Below are 18,793 nucleotides of genomic sequence, written 5' to 3' on the forward strand. Positions count from 1 at the left end.
TATTCAGGTTCTTCAGATTTTACTTAAATTTATTGATTTTATCAAACAAAATGATTAAAACCAGAATGGCTTGATCAATGACTTACAGATTGTCATGCTTATCCTTTGAATGTCTGAAAAGAACTTCTTGTTTTGTACTTAGAGACCTCTCCTACACGTGCTTTATTTTGTCAGTATTTAAACGGCTTGCTTTCTTGCCCCTGTGTAGGCAGTGGTTAAATCAGCTGCAATTTATTATAGAAATATATCCATGGCTAATTTTTATATGTTAGGTGTCAGAGAAGGTAGGTACCGTAATCTTACTTTGTGGTAAGACAAAAGATTTTATTTTACTTGCTAGCAACGGTAAGTGTTTAACTTCAGGTAGACAGCTGTTTTTGCTAATTTCACCTCCGAAAGCTGCATCTCTTGAGTATTATGAAGTTCCTGAAAAATGTAACATAAAAATAGAAGACAATCATTTCTTCAATGCAGCATCACCCACTGAAGTACATAGCTTGGGAATTGCTGTAAAGGCCTCATAAACTTCAGAGCTGGGGAAATGAGTGTAAAACAGTACAAACGACAAAACACTGAGCTTTGCAGGTGGAGATTCTTAATATTTTCCTCTCTCAATACCATTTCTGCATTTGCATTCTAATAAAAGATAAAGAATAAATTAGTTTCTGTTAAAAAAATTACAGAATACATTCTCTAGCAGCTCTATAAAGGATGGTAAATAATTATATATGTATGAGTTATTATAATCTTGAGTATTAGAAGACTACAAGAAATAAAGTAAATCCATGACAAATTTAGGGATGTAGTTAATAATTCAACATGCATTAAGTGCTGTTCCATCCTGTGTACGGCATGGAGCAAGATTCTTGTAGAGTAAATGGTAAACAATCCTGTAGTTTAAACTTGTGAGGGTTTTAAGGTCATGTGCCATCCCTTGAGGATCAAGTTCCATCATGAGTGTCTCTTTTACATCGTTCATGTTATATTGGTAAAAGCTACTGAGCATCAGTAATAAGCGATATCCTGCCCCTGACAAATTGGGAGATTTTTGCCTGCAAATAGGCATGACTTCAAATCAGTGGTAGTTCAGTGATCAGGCAGTCAAAAACATAGTCTCATGTTATTTTTTGAATGATTGATGTAGATTTCCCATGTTTAAAAGTTTAAGATAGGTTTATTTATTTTCCATTAATAAAATACTATAAGAAAGTGTATTCCTACTATTAATTCTGACAGTTGAGTTATAGGAACTTTTCTGTCTATTTAATTGCCTTGTAAAAAAAATACAAATGGCAAGGGAATTCTGAAAATCAGAACAGAAATCTTTGGTGCTTTCTGGGAATGTGATGTTCTGCAAAAGAAGGTTTGTCTATCCTAAATAAAGGTCTATCACTGCTACAGTTGTGAAAAATTCCAAGCTAAGTAAGTTGGAACATTTAATGAGACTCAGTCACTGACTTAAAAATATTCACAATATGTTGAAGATTAAAACTGAGTTATAATAATTATATTGTAATATTATAATTTCCCAAATGCGTTAGCAGTATTTAACTTGAATTTATTTGAAAACTTTGATCAAAGCAAGAGAAGCCTAAAAACGTTAAAAAAAACACATTTATTGAAAGTAATAGATTTTAGTGCAGTTAACATAGTAAGAGGTGATACAATTTCAAAAAACTTAGAACTATACAGATCGTTGCTCAGTTACAAACTGCGTTGCCCGGAGATTTGATGCAGATCCTGTGCGCTCAGATTAAGATTTGGAGGAGGCTTCTGTACCTCTGAAAATTTCCAAATAAGGCTACTTTACAATATATCAGAAATTAATTTGGCACAATGTTGTCAGTGCTTCTCTGTATTAAGTCACCAGCAAATATGGAAATCTTAACTAAGTATCTATTTGATTTTGTTTGTTTACAGCTTAATATTAGTACACAGTAATTGTGAAAAACACTCACTTTTATCCATCTGAATGAAAAGAAGGATGTTATTGTCATCTCGAGTGGATTGTGTTTCAATTTACTACTTTTCTTGTGTCTCGCAATCATGTGGATTATCGTAATGAAGCCAGGATACTTTTTCTCATACTTTTCAGACTCAGGCGGTGCAGCGGAAATCTAATTATAGGTTTGTGATGAAGATTTCTGTTCTGAAGGGAGTTTAAAATGAGTTACGTAAACAGCACTAAGTCAAGTGTGAAAAAAAGTGATCTAAGGAAATAACGATTAATATGTCAATATGTAGATTGCGATCTGATGTTAAATTAGTGATACCCAACACAAAAACTTGGTGCAAAAAGCGCTACTGCTCATGCTGACAAATACTCCTGATGTATTTTGATCTCCTTGGCAAGTCACTGACTGCGCACTCGTTTGGCTGGGGTGTGCTGTCTCCGCTCCCAGAGCTAGCTGGTGCAGGCCTTGCCAGAGTTGCGAAGCTCTGCAAGTCATCCACGAATGAAGTGCTGGAAGAGGAGGTGCCATTCTGTATCCAACTGGCTGAAGTGTCCAGAAGTTAGGGCCTGCTTCTGGCCAGGATGGATGGAGCATCCCTTTGCTCTGTTCAGCCTCCTGGAAACCCCCTCTTTGGGGTACAGATTGCACCTGGTTTTAGTGACAGAGAAATTGTCCCCCTCCAGAATACTGTCTGTGCTGCTCGCTTGCCAAAGTGCAAACTCAAGGGTTTTCAATTCAACGTCCAGGTGATTTCCATAGTCACCAAGAAATACATACGTATACAGAATTGTTCTCTGCTTTTCTTTTGTGTGAGGTGTATCTAGCTCAGATGTACACAGACAACATGTGGGGAATCCCAATTCTGAACTTTCATTTGAATGAAAATCTTGAAAAGTTTATTATTTCTTGTACACCATCTGTGCAGAGGAAGCTTTATGCATTCCAGGCAGCAAAAATATAGTATATGCATTATGAGGTATTTTGAGGATCTAGTCATTTGAGAATGTCAGTAATTTCTATGAAGACATTTCTTTGAGGATGTACTCTGGAATGTTCATATATTTATGAGCAAAATCATAATCATAATAATGTGATAATAATAACAAAATTCATGAGTATGTTTACTGAGTATTGTTTAATGAGTGTTTTAATTAATAAACTTGTTTCCTCTAAGTTGTCAAACACGATGTTTCCTGAAAATCACAGTCCTTTCAGCTTACCTGCATTTCAGTGTTGTTTGTACATTGCTTGTTTTACCTATGGCCGTTGTGAATAATCATGTCAAGTTAATGCCATACCCAAGGTATTTCAGTATGTGTTTATTTAGAATATTGTTCTTCATGATAAAGTTCTTCATGATCGGTTCAGTCTGCCTAGGCAGAATAAAATCTTCAGGGAGTTCAGAGCTGGGAAGTGACCTTAAGTCAGCAGAAGTTCAGCTTCAATTTTCTGCTCCTTTAAAGCCTACTGATTCAACCAGATCTCCCATCTTCAAAACTCCTGTGAGAAAAATCTTCTATGGCATTTTAAGTGGATAACTGATCTTTCTGCTTATTAATTCCGTGTTTGTTTCCTAACTGGGCTCTAGGACCACATTTAATTTTGACTGAATTCTCCTCCCTTTCCAGCTCTCTTCACTAAAAAAGCTAGAAGTAGAAAACTTTTGCAGATGTTAGACACAGCACTCAGCAGTAACCTCACTGAATGAAAGGAGACAGCCTTTGTTCACAGCTCCTTTCCTCTGCCTCCCTCCTTTCTGACAGTATTGTTGCATTTTAGTCATCCCCATTCGACTGATTAAACTTTCCAAGAAATCAGTTTTGGGGTACCAGGCTACTGTGCTTTTACAGAAGCCCATAATTCCCCTTTCTGGGGCCTGTATGATGCATTCAGATTAATCAACAAACATCTCTGAATGATTAATAGAAAAACTTCATGGAGACTTGATGCTATTCAGAACCACCAGAAAGGTCTACTTGTACTCCTTCCTACTGCTAGGTATGACATAAAGAGAACCAGAAGTCGAAACAGTCTGTAGCATATGCAGAGGAACAGTTCTATTTCATTCATTCTAGTTCATCAACACGTAAAATGATATGAATGAAATTTTCCAATATCTGCATCTGACTGAAGGTGCAGCCTGCTCCTCACACTTTTCCTGATCTCTAGGAAATCTGAAAAGACGGAAGCTTCTAAAACAGGCGTTTTAATTATTGTTCAGGAGTGGGTTGTATCTTTAGATGCTCAGTTCTGTCCCCTGATTCTGCCCAATCCATTATATCTGCCTTTGCTCATTCTGTTGTAAGATTTAGAGATTCAGATAATTTATTTTTCCTTCTTGTTTAGTGAAAGATTTTTTAAATGTTTTCTACTCTTCCTATAAGTCTATTCTTGTCCTGCAAGAGGAGTGAGCATAAACTTCAAGGGAGACTACTGCCTTTTGCACCCTTATTTTGCTGTTGCGTATACATACGACATCTTGAGGCTGCAAAAGCTTGTTCATGCTGACCTTTACCGTTTTTTGTTTGCTTTTACATAGTGTTTGTAAGAGTTCATCATAACTGTTTATAGCAGTCCTAAACTCTCTATTAAATAAAATTTCAACAAGTGACTGTCCTAGTTTCAAGGTTACTTCTTAGTGGGAAGTCTGAATTCAATTGCCTTTTTAGACTGTCTTTATCAATTTTGATACTGTTTTATCCTGTCTGTTACATCTTTACTACCTTAGACTAGAACGCATCTGTTCAAAATTATATTATTCTTTAATATGTTTAAACACATATTAATCAAACTGTCATTACCACACTCGGTATTTCATACCAAACAAATACTAATTTTTTTTGTGAGGTTGCATGTTTAGCATTTTCATTCCCTAACGGAGCCATTTCTGGACAATGGGAATAATATCCAAAAACAATATGTAATTTTATTCCAGCATACGCAAACAAATCTATGCCAATCTTGAATTGCAGATTTAACTGTTTTGTTTCATGATTTCTGATATTTTTAAGCATTTTACTTATTACCTTTAATTATGGTTTTGCCCTCATTTGACCCACCCCCCTTTTTTTTTTTTTTTAATATTTCCGTACCTTCATGCTCTTTAGGTATGCACTTCTTTGCTGATTCAGTTTTTGCATTTTAGGAATAACCAATGGAGCACTTCAAATAAAATTTCAACTAAATTCAAATTTTCATTCAGAGCTGGCACAGGGACTAGATATATTTTGTATAGGACATCTAATATGAATAGTTTTTATTTATTTATTTACTTTTGTATGGTGGCTGCTACAGTGACAGTGCATTAAGGCTGTGTTTGGGAAAGCTTCTTGAGCATGTTTACACGTACAGCATTAGACTCTGGTACTCATTCCACTTTTGTTGAAAGCTCCTGCTCTTTGCTATTCTTATATGGTAGTTACAAAAACATACAGTAATTACTGAGACGGTAGTTAACCTGTTTTCTTTTGATTGTTACTAGACTTGAAGCAGGTTTCTTCCAGCTCCTGCCTTCCATACCCAAGCTCTTTGATGAGGGCTAGAACAGGTGGACTGCTGTTTCTTAACGGGTCTGTTGTCCCCTGATCCTCACATCCCATTTGAGCATCCCTGTACCTGTGGTACACACTTCTGAGTATGTCCTCACCATATGAAAGACAGAATGATTTTATAACCTCATTTCTTCAGTCTTAAAAACGTGGATTATTTGTACACAGATATACTTTACTTATATTGGACCTATGGCTCGTCTTCTCATCAGACATTTCTCTTTTTTTGTTCTTGATTGATTTGGGCATCAGAAAGATTGAAAAGTAACTCCAGATTTTTCATGTTCTTTGACTGTTCTCCCTCAGGAGTGAGAGGCTTATAGACTTGAATAAATGGAAGCCTTATGTATTTTAAGTGGATTTTTTCCTGTTAGTACTAATGCATCTACATTTTAATTCTCATGCTTGTTTTTTTTAAAATAAAAGTCTATACCTTTTGAAGGGTGAAGTAACATTTTCTAGTTTTTATAAGCCTCTCCTCACACTGATATTGTGTGTAAACACTTGAATCCTTCAGGACCAAAGAATGGAACTCTGTGTCAGTAAACAAATCACATTTATTGCTTCCTAAGTGTTTACACAATGACAAAAATCAAGCCCCCAGGGAATCACATTGTAAAAAGGAACAGTTGGTTTAAATTAGGTTTCCATGTGAAATATAGCTACTTTTTATGGATGTTCTGGGAACATAAACCGGAAAGAAAATCTGCACACTGATAAAATAAAAGTTTGATTTTTATTTGTTTAAATACAAACAGAATCATGTATTAAGTTAAATTCTTATTCTGGCATTAATTAATCACGGAACAGAAGTTGATAGTATGGTCACACTTAGGAAGGTGGAATTTTTTTTGTTTACTTCATTTGTGGCCTTGCAAATAGATCATGTGAATTATTTTGAATGTTTAGTGCGTATAGGAGTTAGCAAATTTGTACATTAAATACAACTACCAGATTCGTGAAATTAAGCAGAAATATAAATTGCAATTTATAAACTTTCACTGTCCATGTTGTAAGAACAACATGTAAGAGTTATTCAGTGTGAGGCTGAGATTTGTAAGCTCTGTTAATGAGAATTTACACTGCAAATCTCTCTGGCAGCTTTAGAAATCAGCGCTACCTTAAGCTGTCTGTTTTCTTCTGTGGCCTGAATGCACGTTCAGAATATCTTGTATTAAGATACGGTAGGGTTTTGTTTAGTATAAGTATTTCTGGAGTAGTTAGTGATTTAACTGTTGTAATGTGAGTACGTCTGTGTGTAAGGTGTGATTGCAATGCATGTGTGATTTGGCCGTGAGCATCTAAGTAGAATTTTGACCGATACCCTCTTGATGAAAGAAAACCAAAAAACCCTGCGTATCTATGCATGAATACTTCAAGTGACGTTACTTTGGCTGACTGCACTGTCTGTTTTATTTTACAAGGTGAGCTTGTGGGTTACCTGGCTGATCCTGACTGCAGGTTCTATGGAGGAGAAACGAGAAGTCTTCTCATATTTAGTCCATGTAGCAAAATGCTGCTGGAATATGGGCAACTATAATGCTGTAATGGAATTTTTGGCAGGACTAAGGTACTGGCAACTCTTTTTTTAAATGGGTTTTCAGTGATAGATTACACTGCAGCTTCTGTTAAGCAGATGTCTCTGGAGAACAATGGACTGAACAGGAATCCATGGCTAAATCACATCATCTCACCCTGTGACTTTCTAGTATTCCCTTTTGGAAAAATGAAGCATGCTAACAGCTGTTTGTTTCAAAATGCTTTGGAGACACCATTGGTTTTCTTGGTACATGCTGAATATGTTGCATTAAAAAACATGCCGATTTTTTTTAAACAGAAATTTTTAAAATGTGAAAAGAAGATGGGAGAGCAGTTGTTCTTTCTCTGTAATCAGCTAAAACTAGTGTAACTTGGGGTTAGAGTTTCCAGAACATGAGTGAGATGTAATCATGGTAACATTCTAAAAGAGTCAGTCTTAAAATAAAACAAACAAACAAACAAACAAACCCCAAACCCCACCAAACCCACAAAAACCCCCACAAAATGAAACAAACAGCTAAACCTGGTTTTTTAACCCCTTCAGTTTACTTACACTGACTGATGTTGGGATCTCACGCTGTCATGATCTTACATACCCAGACCTGCAGTGTCTCCAGGAGAAGGGCAGAGCATTGGGTTAAAGACTGTTGCCAACTTTCCTACAGAATTGCATTTTCGTACAGGACTGAGGGAGCAGAATACCAGTGCCTTTGCACAGGCAGTTCGGAGGGCAGCAAATTAGATGGAATAGAGAAGAGTTAAGATCAGGTTTCCCACCTCTTAGCTCTGACCCTCTTTGAATATCGTGTTTATGTAATGAAGCTTTAAAGTGTTTGTATTGTTGCTCTTTGTGGTTTTGTAAGGATTCTCATTGAGCTATTTGTTTACGTTTTTAGCATATAAAACATATTTGAAACAGTCGTAGACATGGGGAGTCCTTTTGGGCAGAATGCATCCACAGTCTCCAAGCTGTGTAAGTCAGGAGGGAAGATGTAAAACAAAATTAAGGGCTAAATTTTATCTGTAATGCATCTGCACAGCACAATGGAGAGAGAGGAGAGGAAGGCTAGTGCTGATTAGCAGTGTTTCCAAGACAGGGTCAGAAAGCGGAGTTAAGGGTGTTCTACTGTTAGCATTGCTACAGACCTTTTGGTATGTCTGGGGCCAGGGATGGATAAAAAGTCTGTACCGTTGCATAGACATACAGCTCAGAAGGTGAGAGACCTCCCAGTGGTGCTCGCAGCCCTCTGGGAGCATCAGGAGCTGTTTCTGTTTGAAATCAAAGATTCTTTTCATCTATGGCATTGCATTGGTGCCTGAGAGCTGGAACATTGTCCTGATTTATTTATTTCCATGACAATAAATAATTTACTTTGTGAGTGAAAGAGGAAAAAAAAATCAATGTAAATTATTTTAAAGAAATGTATTTTTAAAAAGAACCTTTTGCTAAGTTTGTGAATTGTTCATTATATAACTAAAGGAATATGTAATGAACTGCCCGGTTTATCTTTATGTCATTTCCTTAATCTTTTCTTATTTCTTCCTAGGCCCTTATAAATTTAAGGCAATGACACAATGAAAACGTTATAAAACCTGCTTGTATGTCAGCTTTATTAAAATGTCAAATGTTACTCCAGTAGATCAGATTGCTCGTTTCTCCTTTTTAGTTTTGTTCTTTAATAATTCAAAGGGGGGAAATGGTCCACCAACCAGAAATTTCATAAAAATAATTACCTTGATTCAATTAATTCATTTCTGAGTAATGATGATAATTCCTCTGTTACATATGTGCTGTGAATGTTGAACTTGAATGTGAATAGTTTTCAATTTTTTTTTAATAAATGTTGCGATCTCTTTTGTGATAGGTCAAGAAAAGTTTTAAAAATGTGGCAATTTATGGACCAGTCTGATATTGAAACCATGCGAAGTCTGAAAGATGCTATGGCACAACATGAATCATCATCTGAATACAGGAAAGTGGTCAACCGGGCACTCAATATTCCAGGCTGTAAAGTTGTTCCTTTCTGTGGTGTATTTTTAAAAGAGCTTTGTGAAGTTTTGGATGGAGCATCAAGCCTCATCAGACTCTGTCCACGATATAACTCCCAGGATGAAACATTAGAGGTAAATCAGATTGATATTCTAAGAGGTTATGTTCATAGCTATCCAGTGCTTTATTTTATATTATTTTACTTTATATTTTTTATTATTTTATACAAAGGCATCATCTAATTAAAGTTTTCTAAACCAGACTGTTGCTAGACTGTTCAGGACCTCAATTTAATTCCCGTAGTTACTGTAGCAATTTAGATTGGGTTCTTTATACCTGGTTCGGTATTGTAGTACTGAGAAATTAAAGTTAGTACCGAAGGATCATGTTTATACTTTGGGTAAAGTAAGTATGTAAATCCTTAAAGATGTAACTGTTTTCTGTTAAATGCTCTGGCTTTCCACTTAACTCATGGGGAATTGGAAGCTTTTCAGTTCCTTAAAAATGGAATTCAGAAGCTCAGTGGATCAAGCTTTTCCTCTATGAAAGGAAGCAATTCCTTTGAGTTTTATCATTTTGGTTTTAAAAGAAAAATGCCTCTTACATGAAAAGATTAAGACATGAGGCTTTTAAAAAGCTTGCAAGAGTTATTGTTAACTTATGTTACTTGATTTATTTAGTGATTTGGTCTGTTTAGGATTGGAATTAGATGCAAAATCCCATTAGAAGCTAGTAGGAAATACATGCCAAATGTTCTTAATTCTTGTAAAAATGTCTCCAGTGAGAAGCAGATGACACCATATTCTATTTATTATTATACTAATCTTCTAGATATCTCTAGTTTGTTTCAGATTACAGTGGACAAGATAATTTCTTGCAACGAGTAGGCCAAGATGGTTTAAATAATCCAGAAAAAGAATCAACAGCAAACAATATCTTTCAAACTATTCGGAGCTGTAATCGCAGTTTGGAATCTGAAGAGAGTGAAGATAATTTTAGTGAAGGGAGCAATTCGAGAAAAAACTCTTTGAAGGACAAAACCCGGTACCAGTAGGTGTCATTTTCTATCATCACCTGTAAATTTCATGGTTTTAATCTTTAATTTCCTTTTCCCAAGGCTTGTTTTTAGAAATAAGGGCAACTTTAACATCTTCCCTTGTATTTATCCTGTTCCAGTTCAGAACTTTTCCCCCCTGGGGTTATGCTAAGTATCTGATACTCAAATGCTTGTAAACTCTCTGCATAGTTATATTTTCCCTCATGATGTAATTACTTCCTCTCACGATAAGGGTAAATCCTTTTTGTCTTACACATAGAGCTTTAAAAATCCATAGTTACAATTACAGTTCTGATCTGTGGTGACAGGAATAGCACCAGGACATATCTGTTATCAGAGTTCAGAACATTATATTCTGCATGCTCAGGCAGCGTTCTGCCCCCTTCAAAATAAAGGTTATTTATTATCCTTCAAAAGACCTCTTCATTTAAGGACATGTTCTTTTGCGACTTTTGAATTATGTCAAGAAAACATTTGTAAGTCAGTACATATTTTGGATTTTCACATTGCTGTAGTTCTGCTATTTTGCATAGATGTTTACTTCATTGTGCCCCATGTAAAAGTCTGGTGTTCAGTAATCTCAGATTTTCACTTTAAAGACTTGATTTATTCTGTACTGTTCACCAGAAAGAAATACGGTAAATGTGAAGTTTAAGACATTGCTTGATCTCCTAGAGTGTTGCTTTTCAGTGAAGTTGCAGCCCATATAGACATAGGCGTCTGCTTCAAACTAAGTAACCGTGTTAGAGTAACTTCAAATTAAGTAACAGAACTGTACTGTTCAGAGGTGAAGTGCTGTAAAATTACATGAGGGCTTGGATAAAAGATCATGCTTAGGTTACTGCTTGAGGTATTTTATTGATAATGTCTATTAGAAATATCTGTATGTTCAGAAGTATCCAACATATTTCAGCTACTTACACTTAAAATCTAATAAGTGACTGCCTGACAAAGAACTACCATCTTCCTGTTTTAAATGCATTTATTTCATTAACATGCATTTCTAAATTTCATTTCAAATAAATAATCATTATTTTCCTGAAAGAATGATTTGTAATAGAATTATTCACATCTGGCTTTAGTTGCTTCTGGAAAGTGGAGCAGGAGATTAAACCAAGACAGACAGTCTCACTTCTCTGTCAATTTATGTTGTCTCTTGACTTATTTCAGTTCAAATGCTTTCTTCCAGGAATTCTTTCATTAATTACTTTCATTAATCCTGGACCAACTCAAACACAAAAAGACGGCCTATAGGGGGTGGAAGCAAGGACAAGTAGCCTGGGAAGAATACAGAGCGATTGTCCGAGCAACCAGAGATCAGGTTAGAAAAGCTAAAGCCCTGATAGAGTTAAATCTGGCCAGGGACATCAAGGGCAACAAGAAAAACTTCTATAGATATGTCAGTGATAAAAGGAGATCTAGGGAAAATGTAGGCCCTCTCCGGAAGGAAACGGGGGACCTGGCTACCTGGGATATGGAGAAGGCTGAGGTTCTCAATGACTTCTTTGCCTCAGTCTTCACTGGCAAGAGCTCCAGCGGCACAGCCCAAGTCACAGAAGGCAAAGGCAGGAACTGTGAGAATGAAGAACCGCCCACTGTAGGAGAAGATCAGGTCCGAGACCATCTTAAGAACCTGAAGGTGGACAAGTCCATGGGACCAGACGAGGTGCATCCGCGGGTCCTGAGGGAACTGGCGGATGAAGTTGCTAAGCCACTATCCATCATATTTCAGAAGTCGTGGCAATCTGGTGACGTTCCCAGTGACTGGAAAAGGGGAAACATAGCCCCCATCTTTAAAAAGGGGAAAAAAGAAGACCCAGGGAACTACAGGCCAGTCAGTCTCACCTCTGTGCCTGGCAAGATCATGGAGCAGATCCTCCTGGCGACTATGCTAAGGCACATAGAAAACAAGGAGGTGATTGGTGACAGCCAACATGGCTTCACTAAGGGCAAATCCTGCCTGACTAACTTGGTGGCCTTCTATGATGAGGTTACAGCATTGATGGATAGGGGAAGAGCAACAAACATCATCTACCTGGACTTGTCCAAAGCATTTGATACTGTCCCACACGACGTCCTCGTCTGTAAACTGGAAAGACATCGTTTTGATGGATGGACTACTCGGTGGATAAAGAATTGGCTGGATGGTCGCACTCAAAGAGTTGGGGTCAACAGTTCAGTGTCCACGTGGAGGCCTGTGATGAGTGGTGTTCCTCAGGGGTCGGTACTGGGACCAGTGCTATTTAACATCTTTGTTGGAGACATGGACAGTGGGATCGAGTGCACCCTCAGCAAGTTTGCAGATGACACCAAGTTGTGTGGTGTTGTGGACACGCTGGAGGGAAGGGATGCCATCCAGAGGGACCTTGACAGGCTGGAGAGGTGGGCCTGTGAGAACCTCATGAAGTTCAACAAGGCCAAGTGCAAGGTCCTGCACGTGGGTCGGGGCAATCCCAAGCACATGTACAGGCTGGGTGGAGAATGGATTGAGAGCAGCCCTGAGGAAAAGGACTTGGGAGTGCTGATGGATGAGAAGCTCAACATGAGCCGACAATGTGCACTGGCAGCCCAGAAAGCAAATCGTATCCTGGGCTGTATCAAAAGAAGTGTGGCCAGCAGGTCAAGGGAAGTGATTCTGCCCCTCTACTCAGCTCTCATGAGACCCCACCTAGAATACTGCGTTCAGGTCTGGAGTCCCCAACACAAGAAGGACATGGAGCTACTGGAGTGAGTCCAGAGGAGGGCCACGAAGATGATCCGAGGGCTGGAGCACCTCTCCTATGAAGACAGGCTGAGAGAGTTGGGGCTGTTCAGCCTGGAGAAGAGAAGGCTCCGGGGTGATCTTACAGCAGCTTTCCAGTACTTAGGTACTAAAGGGGGCCTACAGGAAAGCTGGAGAGGGATTTTTTACAAGGGTGTGTGGTGATAGGACAAGGGGCAGTGGATTCAAACTCAAAGAGGGGAGATTTAGATTAGATCTAAGCAAAAAATTCTTCACTCTGAGGGCAGTGAGGCAGTGGAACAGGTTGCCCAGAGAAGTTGTGGATGCCCCATCCCTGGAAGTGTTCAAGGCCAGGTTGGATGAGGCTTTGGGCAACCTGGTGTAGTGGAGGATTTCTCTGCCCATGGCAGGGGGGTTGGAACTAGATGATCTTTAAGGTCCCTTCCAACCCTAACCATTCTACGATTCTATAATTAATATGCTTTAAAAGCAGCTTGCAACTCACAGTTGCAATCAACATTTCACTTGGATGAACACAGTAAAATTTAAATATAAAAGAACAATATAGAGAAAATTAAGTTGTCTTTTTTAAGTGTTTATGAACTCAGTTCTTGGTAAATTAGTTATTTATGTTTTATATTTAAATATAGTCTAGTAAATTCCATTCTAATTCAAGTAGGAATTACATGCAAAAAAAAAAAAGCTACTATGACACTGAAATGAAAGTTTAAAATTTAAATGAACAAAACTGCAGGTAGGTAATTAAAGTTTTTTCCTGATTCAGTGTACTAACTACTCAGTTATTAGTATCTGTAGTTCTGGTGCAGTTAGTACTGATTTTAACAGCGTAATGACTTGTAGAAAAATAGTTCTGAAAGTGTTAATTTAGCTCAAGTAAATCATGAACTTTGGAAATTTCTTACTTACCTGCTGTCTCTTTCCTGGGCATTCGGAGAGCTGGGTGAGGCACAGGAGCAAATTGCTGCAGGGGCAGAAGGGCCATACCCCATTGTCCCTGTTGTATGGAGGCTACAATGTTTGATTTATTTTTAATGCTATGAACACCTAAAGAGTTCTAAGGAAGAAACTTAGGTCTCTTTCTTCTGAGACCTAAGTCATGTTTGTGTACAGTATTATGCAATTCAAATTATATAGTAATTATGTATGACCTGGTAATTGTAGTATTGTGGTCATAGAGGCAGAAAAATACACTGTATAACATGTTTCTTGTTACTTTAAAATTGCAAGGAAGATTTTCAATTAGTTTGCCTTTTGCTTGTTTGGATTAGTAATGTGAAGATGAACCCGTTGAAGCCGATAGGTTAGTTTGATTTGAAGAAAATGAAAGGCATTTAATAAAATCAGTGGGCAGTGGCTAGAAGTACTTCCTAGTTGTGTCAGCAAATAAACTGTGTCACCCTGTAATCAGTGATCTGTCTAATCACCCTGAATTTCTGTACATGCCATAAATATAAAACTTTGATGTTTATTAGAATTCTGTCTGACAGTTCTCAAATGAATAAAGGTAGGGAGAAGAAGACAAAAAATTTCAAGCTTGCAATACAGTTTTTATAGAATTGTTAATCAAATAGCATATTAAGATACTCTAAACTTTGATGCATTGCTTCGTTAGCCTGATCTCATCTTAACTTTTAAGCTTTCCTAATTACAGTAAATACCTTTTAAAATAATAGGGGAAACTCAAGTTTTTTTCCTTTTTGTATCCCATGCAATTTTCCCCTCTAAACCTGCAGTCTGTTCTAATGTTTCCCTTACCTATTCTTTTCATTTCCTTCCATCTCACTGCAGCACATGTAAAGAAAGCTTCTGATCCAAACCAGGCTCTCTAGATGTGTTCTCAGTAATTGATAGCTGTGTTGCTTTTGGCAGCTCATGTCAGAGGTTAGGTTTCTGTGTGTGGTTACGTGTGTGTTCTTGGCTCACCTGCTTCTGGTACACTTTAATCTGCAGCATGCCAGTGCTATCGACCATGAAATAAGGTGTAAACGAAGCTCTGCCATTTCTGTCTCCACTGGATTAGACTCCTCCAGCCATGCACATCTAGTCTCATAATATATTTTCTACCATTCTTGCAGAGACTTACTTGATTGTTTTGAGAGCATGGGGGAGGAAGAGCTGCTTTAGTTTTTTGTTTAATTTGAAAATCTTAATCTTGCATAATATGAGTAAATATTTCAATGTACATGTGTCTGGTAAGACAGTTTATACCAGCTCAGTTATAATGCATTACCTGTATTTTTAGGAAGATTTCTTAAGGAAATAGAGCTACATTTAAGGCCAATACAGTTGTTCTGCCTTTGTTTGTTAGTCGAAAACTCACCACAAGCAATAAATCCTCAGTCTGTTGGCCACTTTTACCTGAATTTGGTGGAGAGGTAGAGGTCTCACTGATTAATAAATTTGTAAAGGAATCATTAGAATTGATAAACGGAAAAATTCAAATTAATTAGTGCCCTGGGGAGAGGAGAGTTTGAGGAAGAGCTAACAATTATCCATGCTGTTTAGCTTAGGGAGATAGTATATGTGATTTGGAACAAATCACAGCATGAATTGTCTTCTGCTTAGCTGCTAGGACGTGGGCAGGAGCTGAGAGTACGGTGGTGATATGAAAGGGAAGCACTGAGGGTATTAGGACAAGATGCCTTGAAGAATATGCAGAGGAAACTGGTTTGCGTTTTATTGGCCAGATATCCTTAGGAAAATGTCTTTCATTAGTTCTGCTGTACACAGAACAGTTCGCTCTTTTTTATGTTCATTAAAACATTTGTTCATTCATACATGTCAGAAGCTTCTGTAGGGAAAAAAATTTATTTAAACTACCTCATTTATTAGTTGGGTATTATTGCTCTGTATCTACTGTTTCTAATTATAGTAAAATATTTCAAAACTTTTCATTGCTGCGTACAAGTTTCATGAAAATATTTTACTTTAAATTAAATTTTCTAATGGAAAGTATCTGATAAAATTGTTGCTGCATTCTTATGAGGAAGGCTTGTATTTTACAAGTGTTAATCAGAAAATTATATAATGTGAAAGATCTGCACATTAAATCAATAATAGAGCAGACGTTAGAAGTCCTGTCTTCAATCCACTACATCCTGGTAAGAGTTTCCACATGTGGTACTTGATATTTCAACTGAAGCAATCTTATGATGTGGATTTAGAAACTGGAATCACTTCGTTTTAAGATTCAAACAGACATTTTTTATTTCAATGTAAAGTTTGGAAAGTTCTGAGAGAATATAATTATGTTGTTACAGGAGATATGATTAATTGTAGCAGCATCTATTAATTAATTCAAAATTGCAATTACATAAATTGTAATACTGTATAAACTACAGATGTTCCTGTAAGTCCAAATTATACAGAGACAATAATATTTTTATTTAAACTACAGTAGAAAAAATATTCATCAGTCATAGTATAAATCAGCACATCTATCACTAAATAGAAGTTTCTCATCTTTGTTCACATACAGATTTATAATTGGAGATCTTTCGGATTCTGAAAGTGATATATTTGAGCAGTCGAAGGAGTGGGACACAAATTCAACAGAAGAGCAACAAAAGGCTTTCTGCCATGGGATAGAACTCATTCCCTGGTACGTGTTATCTATCAGGGCTGATGTCCATCAGTTCATGCAACAAGGGGCAACTGTCATTCATTATGACCAGGAGACACACCTCTCGGCGCGTTGCTTTCTCCAGCTTCAGCCTGACAATAGTACTTTGACTTGGACAAAACCCACAACAGTTTGCCCTGCAAATGCTAAAGCAAAACTGAGCATGCTGGGTAATACTGCTGAGCTTGGTAGATACCAGTTTCTTGGTAATACTGGACTGGTGGAAGGTTTTTTGGACTTGTTTTCAGCCAAGGCTGTATATATGGGACACTCTGGCATTGATATGCACACTGTGTGTGTTCAAAATAAACTTTGTAATATGTCCCCTGAAGAAAATGGTATAACACTGCTTTATGGACTTCAGACTACTGATAATAAGTTGCTGCACTTTGTTGCTCCAAAATACACTGCCAGAATGCTGTATGATGGATTGCTGGAATTGACTAAAGCTGTAAGGAAAATGAGAAGATTCCCTGATCAAAGACTACAGTGGCTACGGAAACAGTATGTCAGCCTTTACCAGGTAAAAGATACTGTGATTGTGTATAAGAAAAGTCTGAAGATGTTAACAACTTAATGTAACGCAATTAATTTCTATGATAAGTAAGCTGGGAGTAAAGATGAGCTCCAAATCTCCAATTTTGTAACACAGCTGAAGTCAATAAGTTCTGATTCTCCACATAATGTTCTGTCAAACCTTGCATGTTTTCAATACACTGAAGTTAAATCTTATTTTTTTTATGAAGCTCTTCATATGTTTAGAGTTTTGGAATAAGTGTTTTATTAAAGAAGAAGCAATGACTGTGCTTGAAAAGGGTGCTGAAATACTGAGTGATGAGAGTTAGGGCCAAAAAAGAAAAAAAAAAACCACAACAAAATAGCAAATAAAATAAGCTTTTGGTATTCATGCAGTAATTAAAAATTGCCTCCTCTTGATGCTTTGTCTTTCATTGGTTCCTTAGAGTTGTCTGTATTATTGCTTAAGAAAACATGTCTGTTCTTATTCCCCTTGTTTTGTTAACGCTGAGTATTTTTGTAGGAGGATGGAAGATTTGAAGGCCCAACCTTGGCTCAGGCTGTTGAACTGTTTGGAGGCAGACGATGGAGTGCAAGAAACACAAGCACAGGAACTCTCACAAAAAGCACCGAGAAACCTAGTGTACAAAGAAACAACACTCTGGGAATAAGCACAGCTAAGAAAAAGAAGAAAGTACTCATGAGGGTAGAATATTTTGTTATTTGTGTATTTTGCTGTTTATCTGGCTGATTTGTTTCCTTCCTACAGTTACTGTGCAACTAACTGTATTCTGAACCAGAAGAAAAAAGTTATATGATAATTTTAAAACTGTTTATTGCAGTTTCAGGTTTTGGGCTTATTGTTTGCCATTAATTTGGGTTTCTTTTCTCATGCTTGAAGCATTCTCAGGACATTTGGGTGCTGGGGCTAGCAGAAGGGGACAGAATCTTGTTGAGACCTTTAGGTGCTACCTCAGTATAAAGGTAAAATATTGGTAATAATAAAAATATTAACATGCAAAGTGATGTTTGGAGGCTGGTGTCAGTTTCTTTGCTCCTTTTTGTTGTTATATTCCCAAAAACATCACCACAGTTACTCCACCTCAGGTTAGCAAGCAGTTTTTATCTTACGTGGCTGCAGGAACACTGAACTTTGTCTGGCAGACTCCTCTCTTTTCCTGGACTCAATCACTTTCAGCAATAGCCAGGAGAGAGGAAAATACAGGGATCAGCAACTCTATGCTATCCACAGGTTCTAGTGGGTGGGTACGGGGGATCCTCAGATTACAAGATCCATCCTCTTTAGGGCTCCTATGCAACAGCAGAATAATGTAAAACCAGCTGCACCACTTGAGAGGCGCAATCATTGTTGTCTCTGTGTGATGTCAAACTTGGGTAACACCTAATAGTCTCATACTTCACTATGTATCCTGTTTAAGTTGTCTTTTTTCCTACTTAGATGATTTCACTGACAGTGCCGGTGTTGGCCTTACAGGAGTTTGTTTCATAAGGAATAGCTGATTTGTCTCATGGTTTTGTTTCAGATTGCACTGATAAAGAACGGGAAAAGTACTGTTTTCAGGATGTTTATTATGATGCTCATCATTTCTAGGGTGAAAGTGGAGAGGCTACTGATGATGAAATGGCAACTCGGAAGGCAAAAAACTGTAAAGAATATCGTAATAGAAGTGGTTCGGATCCTCAAGATATTGACGAACAAGAAGAACCAGGTAGATAATATAGCTTCGGTACTTAAAAGTCCCTCAGGGTGTTGCTCAGAGTCTTTTTATATAGACATTTTTTATGGTGTTAAAAATACTTTT

At 37.3% G+C, this 18,793-nt stretch overlaps 1 protein-coding gene across 1 annotated transcript in view; it reads left to right on the forward strand.

Moving 5' to 3' along the window:
• PLCE1 (phospholipase C epsilon 1) overlaps positions 1-18,793 on the forward strand; it is a 138,569-nt gene that overhangs the window by 87,715 nt on the left and 32,061 nt on the right. The window contains 8 exon segments of the mRNA XM_086616447.1: positions 6,928-7,073; positions 8,908-9,166; positions 9,874-10,082; positions 11,406-11,410; positions 14,621-14,663; positions 16,311-16,977; positions 17,494-17,676; positions 18,583-18,700. Of these exon segments, the coding sequence (XP_086472573.1) occupies positions 6,928-7,073; positions 8,908-9,166; positions 9,874-10,082; positions 11,406-11,410; positions 14,621-14,663; positions 16,311-16,977; positions 17,494-17,676; positions 18,583-18,700 (1,630 nt within the window).

This window comes from Tauraco erythrolophus, chromosome 9 (assembly GCF_009769465.1).
Source record: "Tauraco erythrolophus isolate bTauEry1 chromosome 9, bTauEry1.pri, whole genome shotgun sequence".
NCBI lineage: Eukaryota > Metazoa > Chordata > Aves > Musophagiformes > Musophagidae > Tauraco > Tauraco erythrolophus.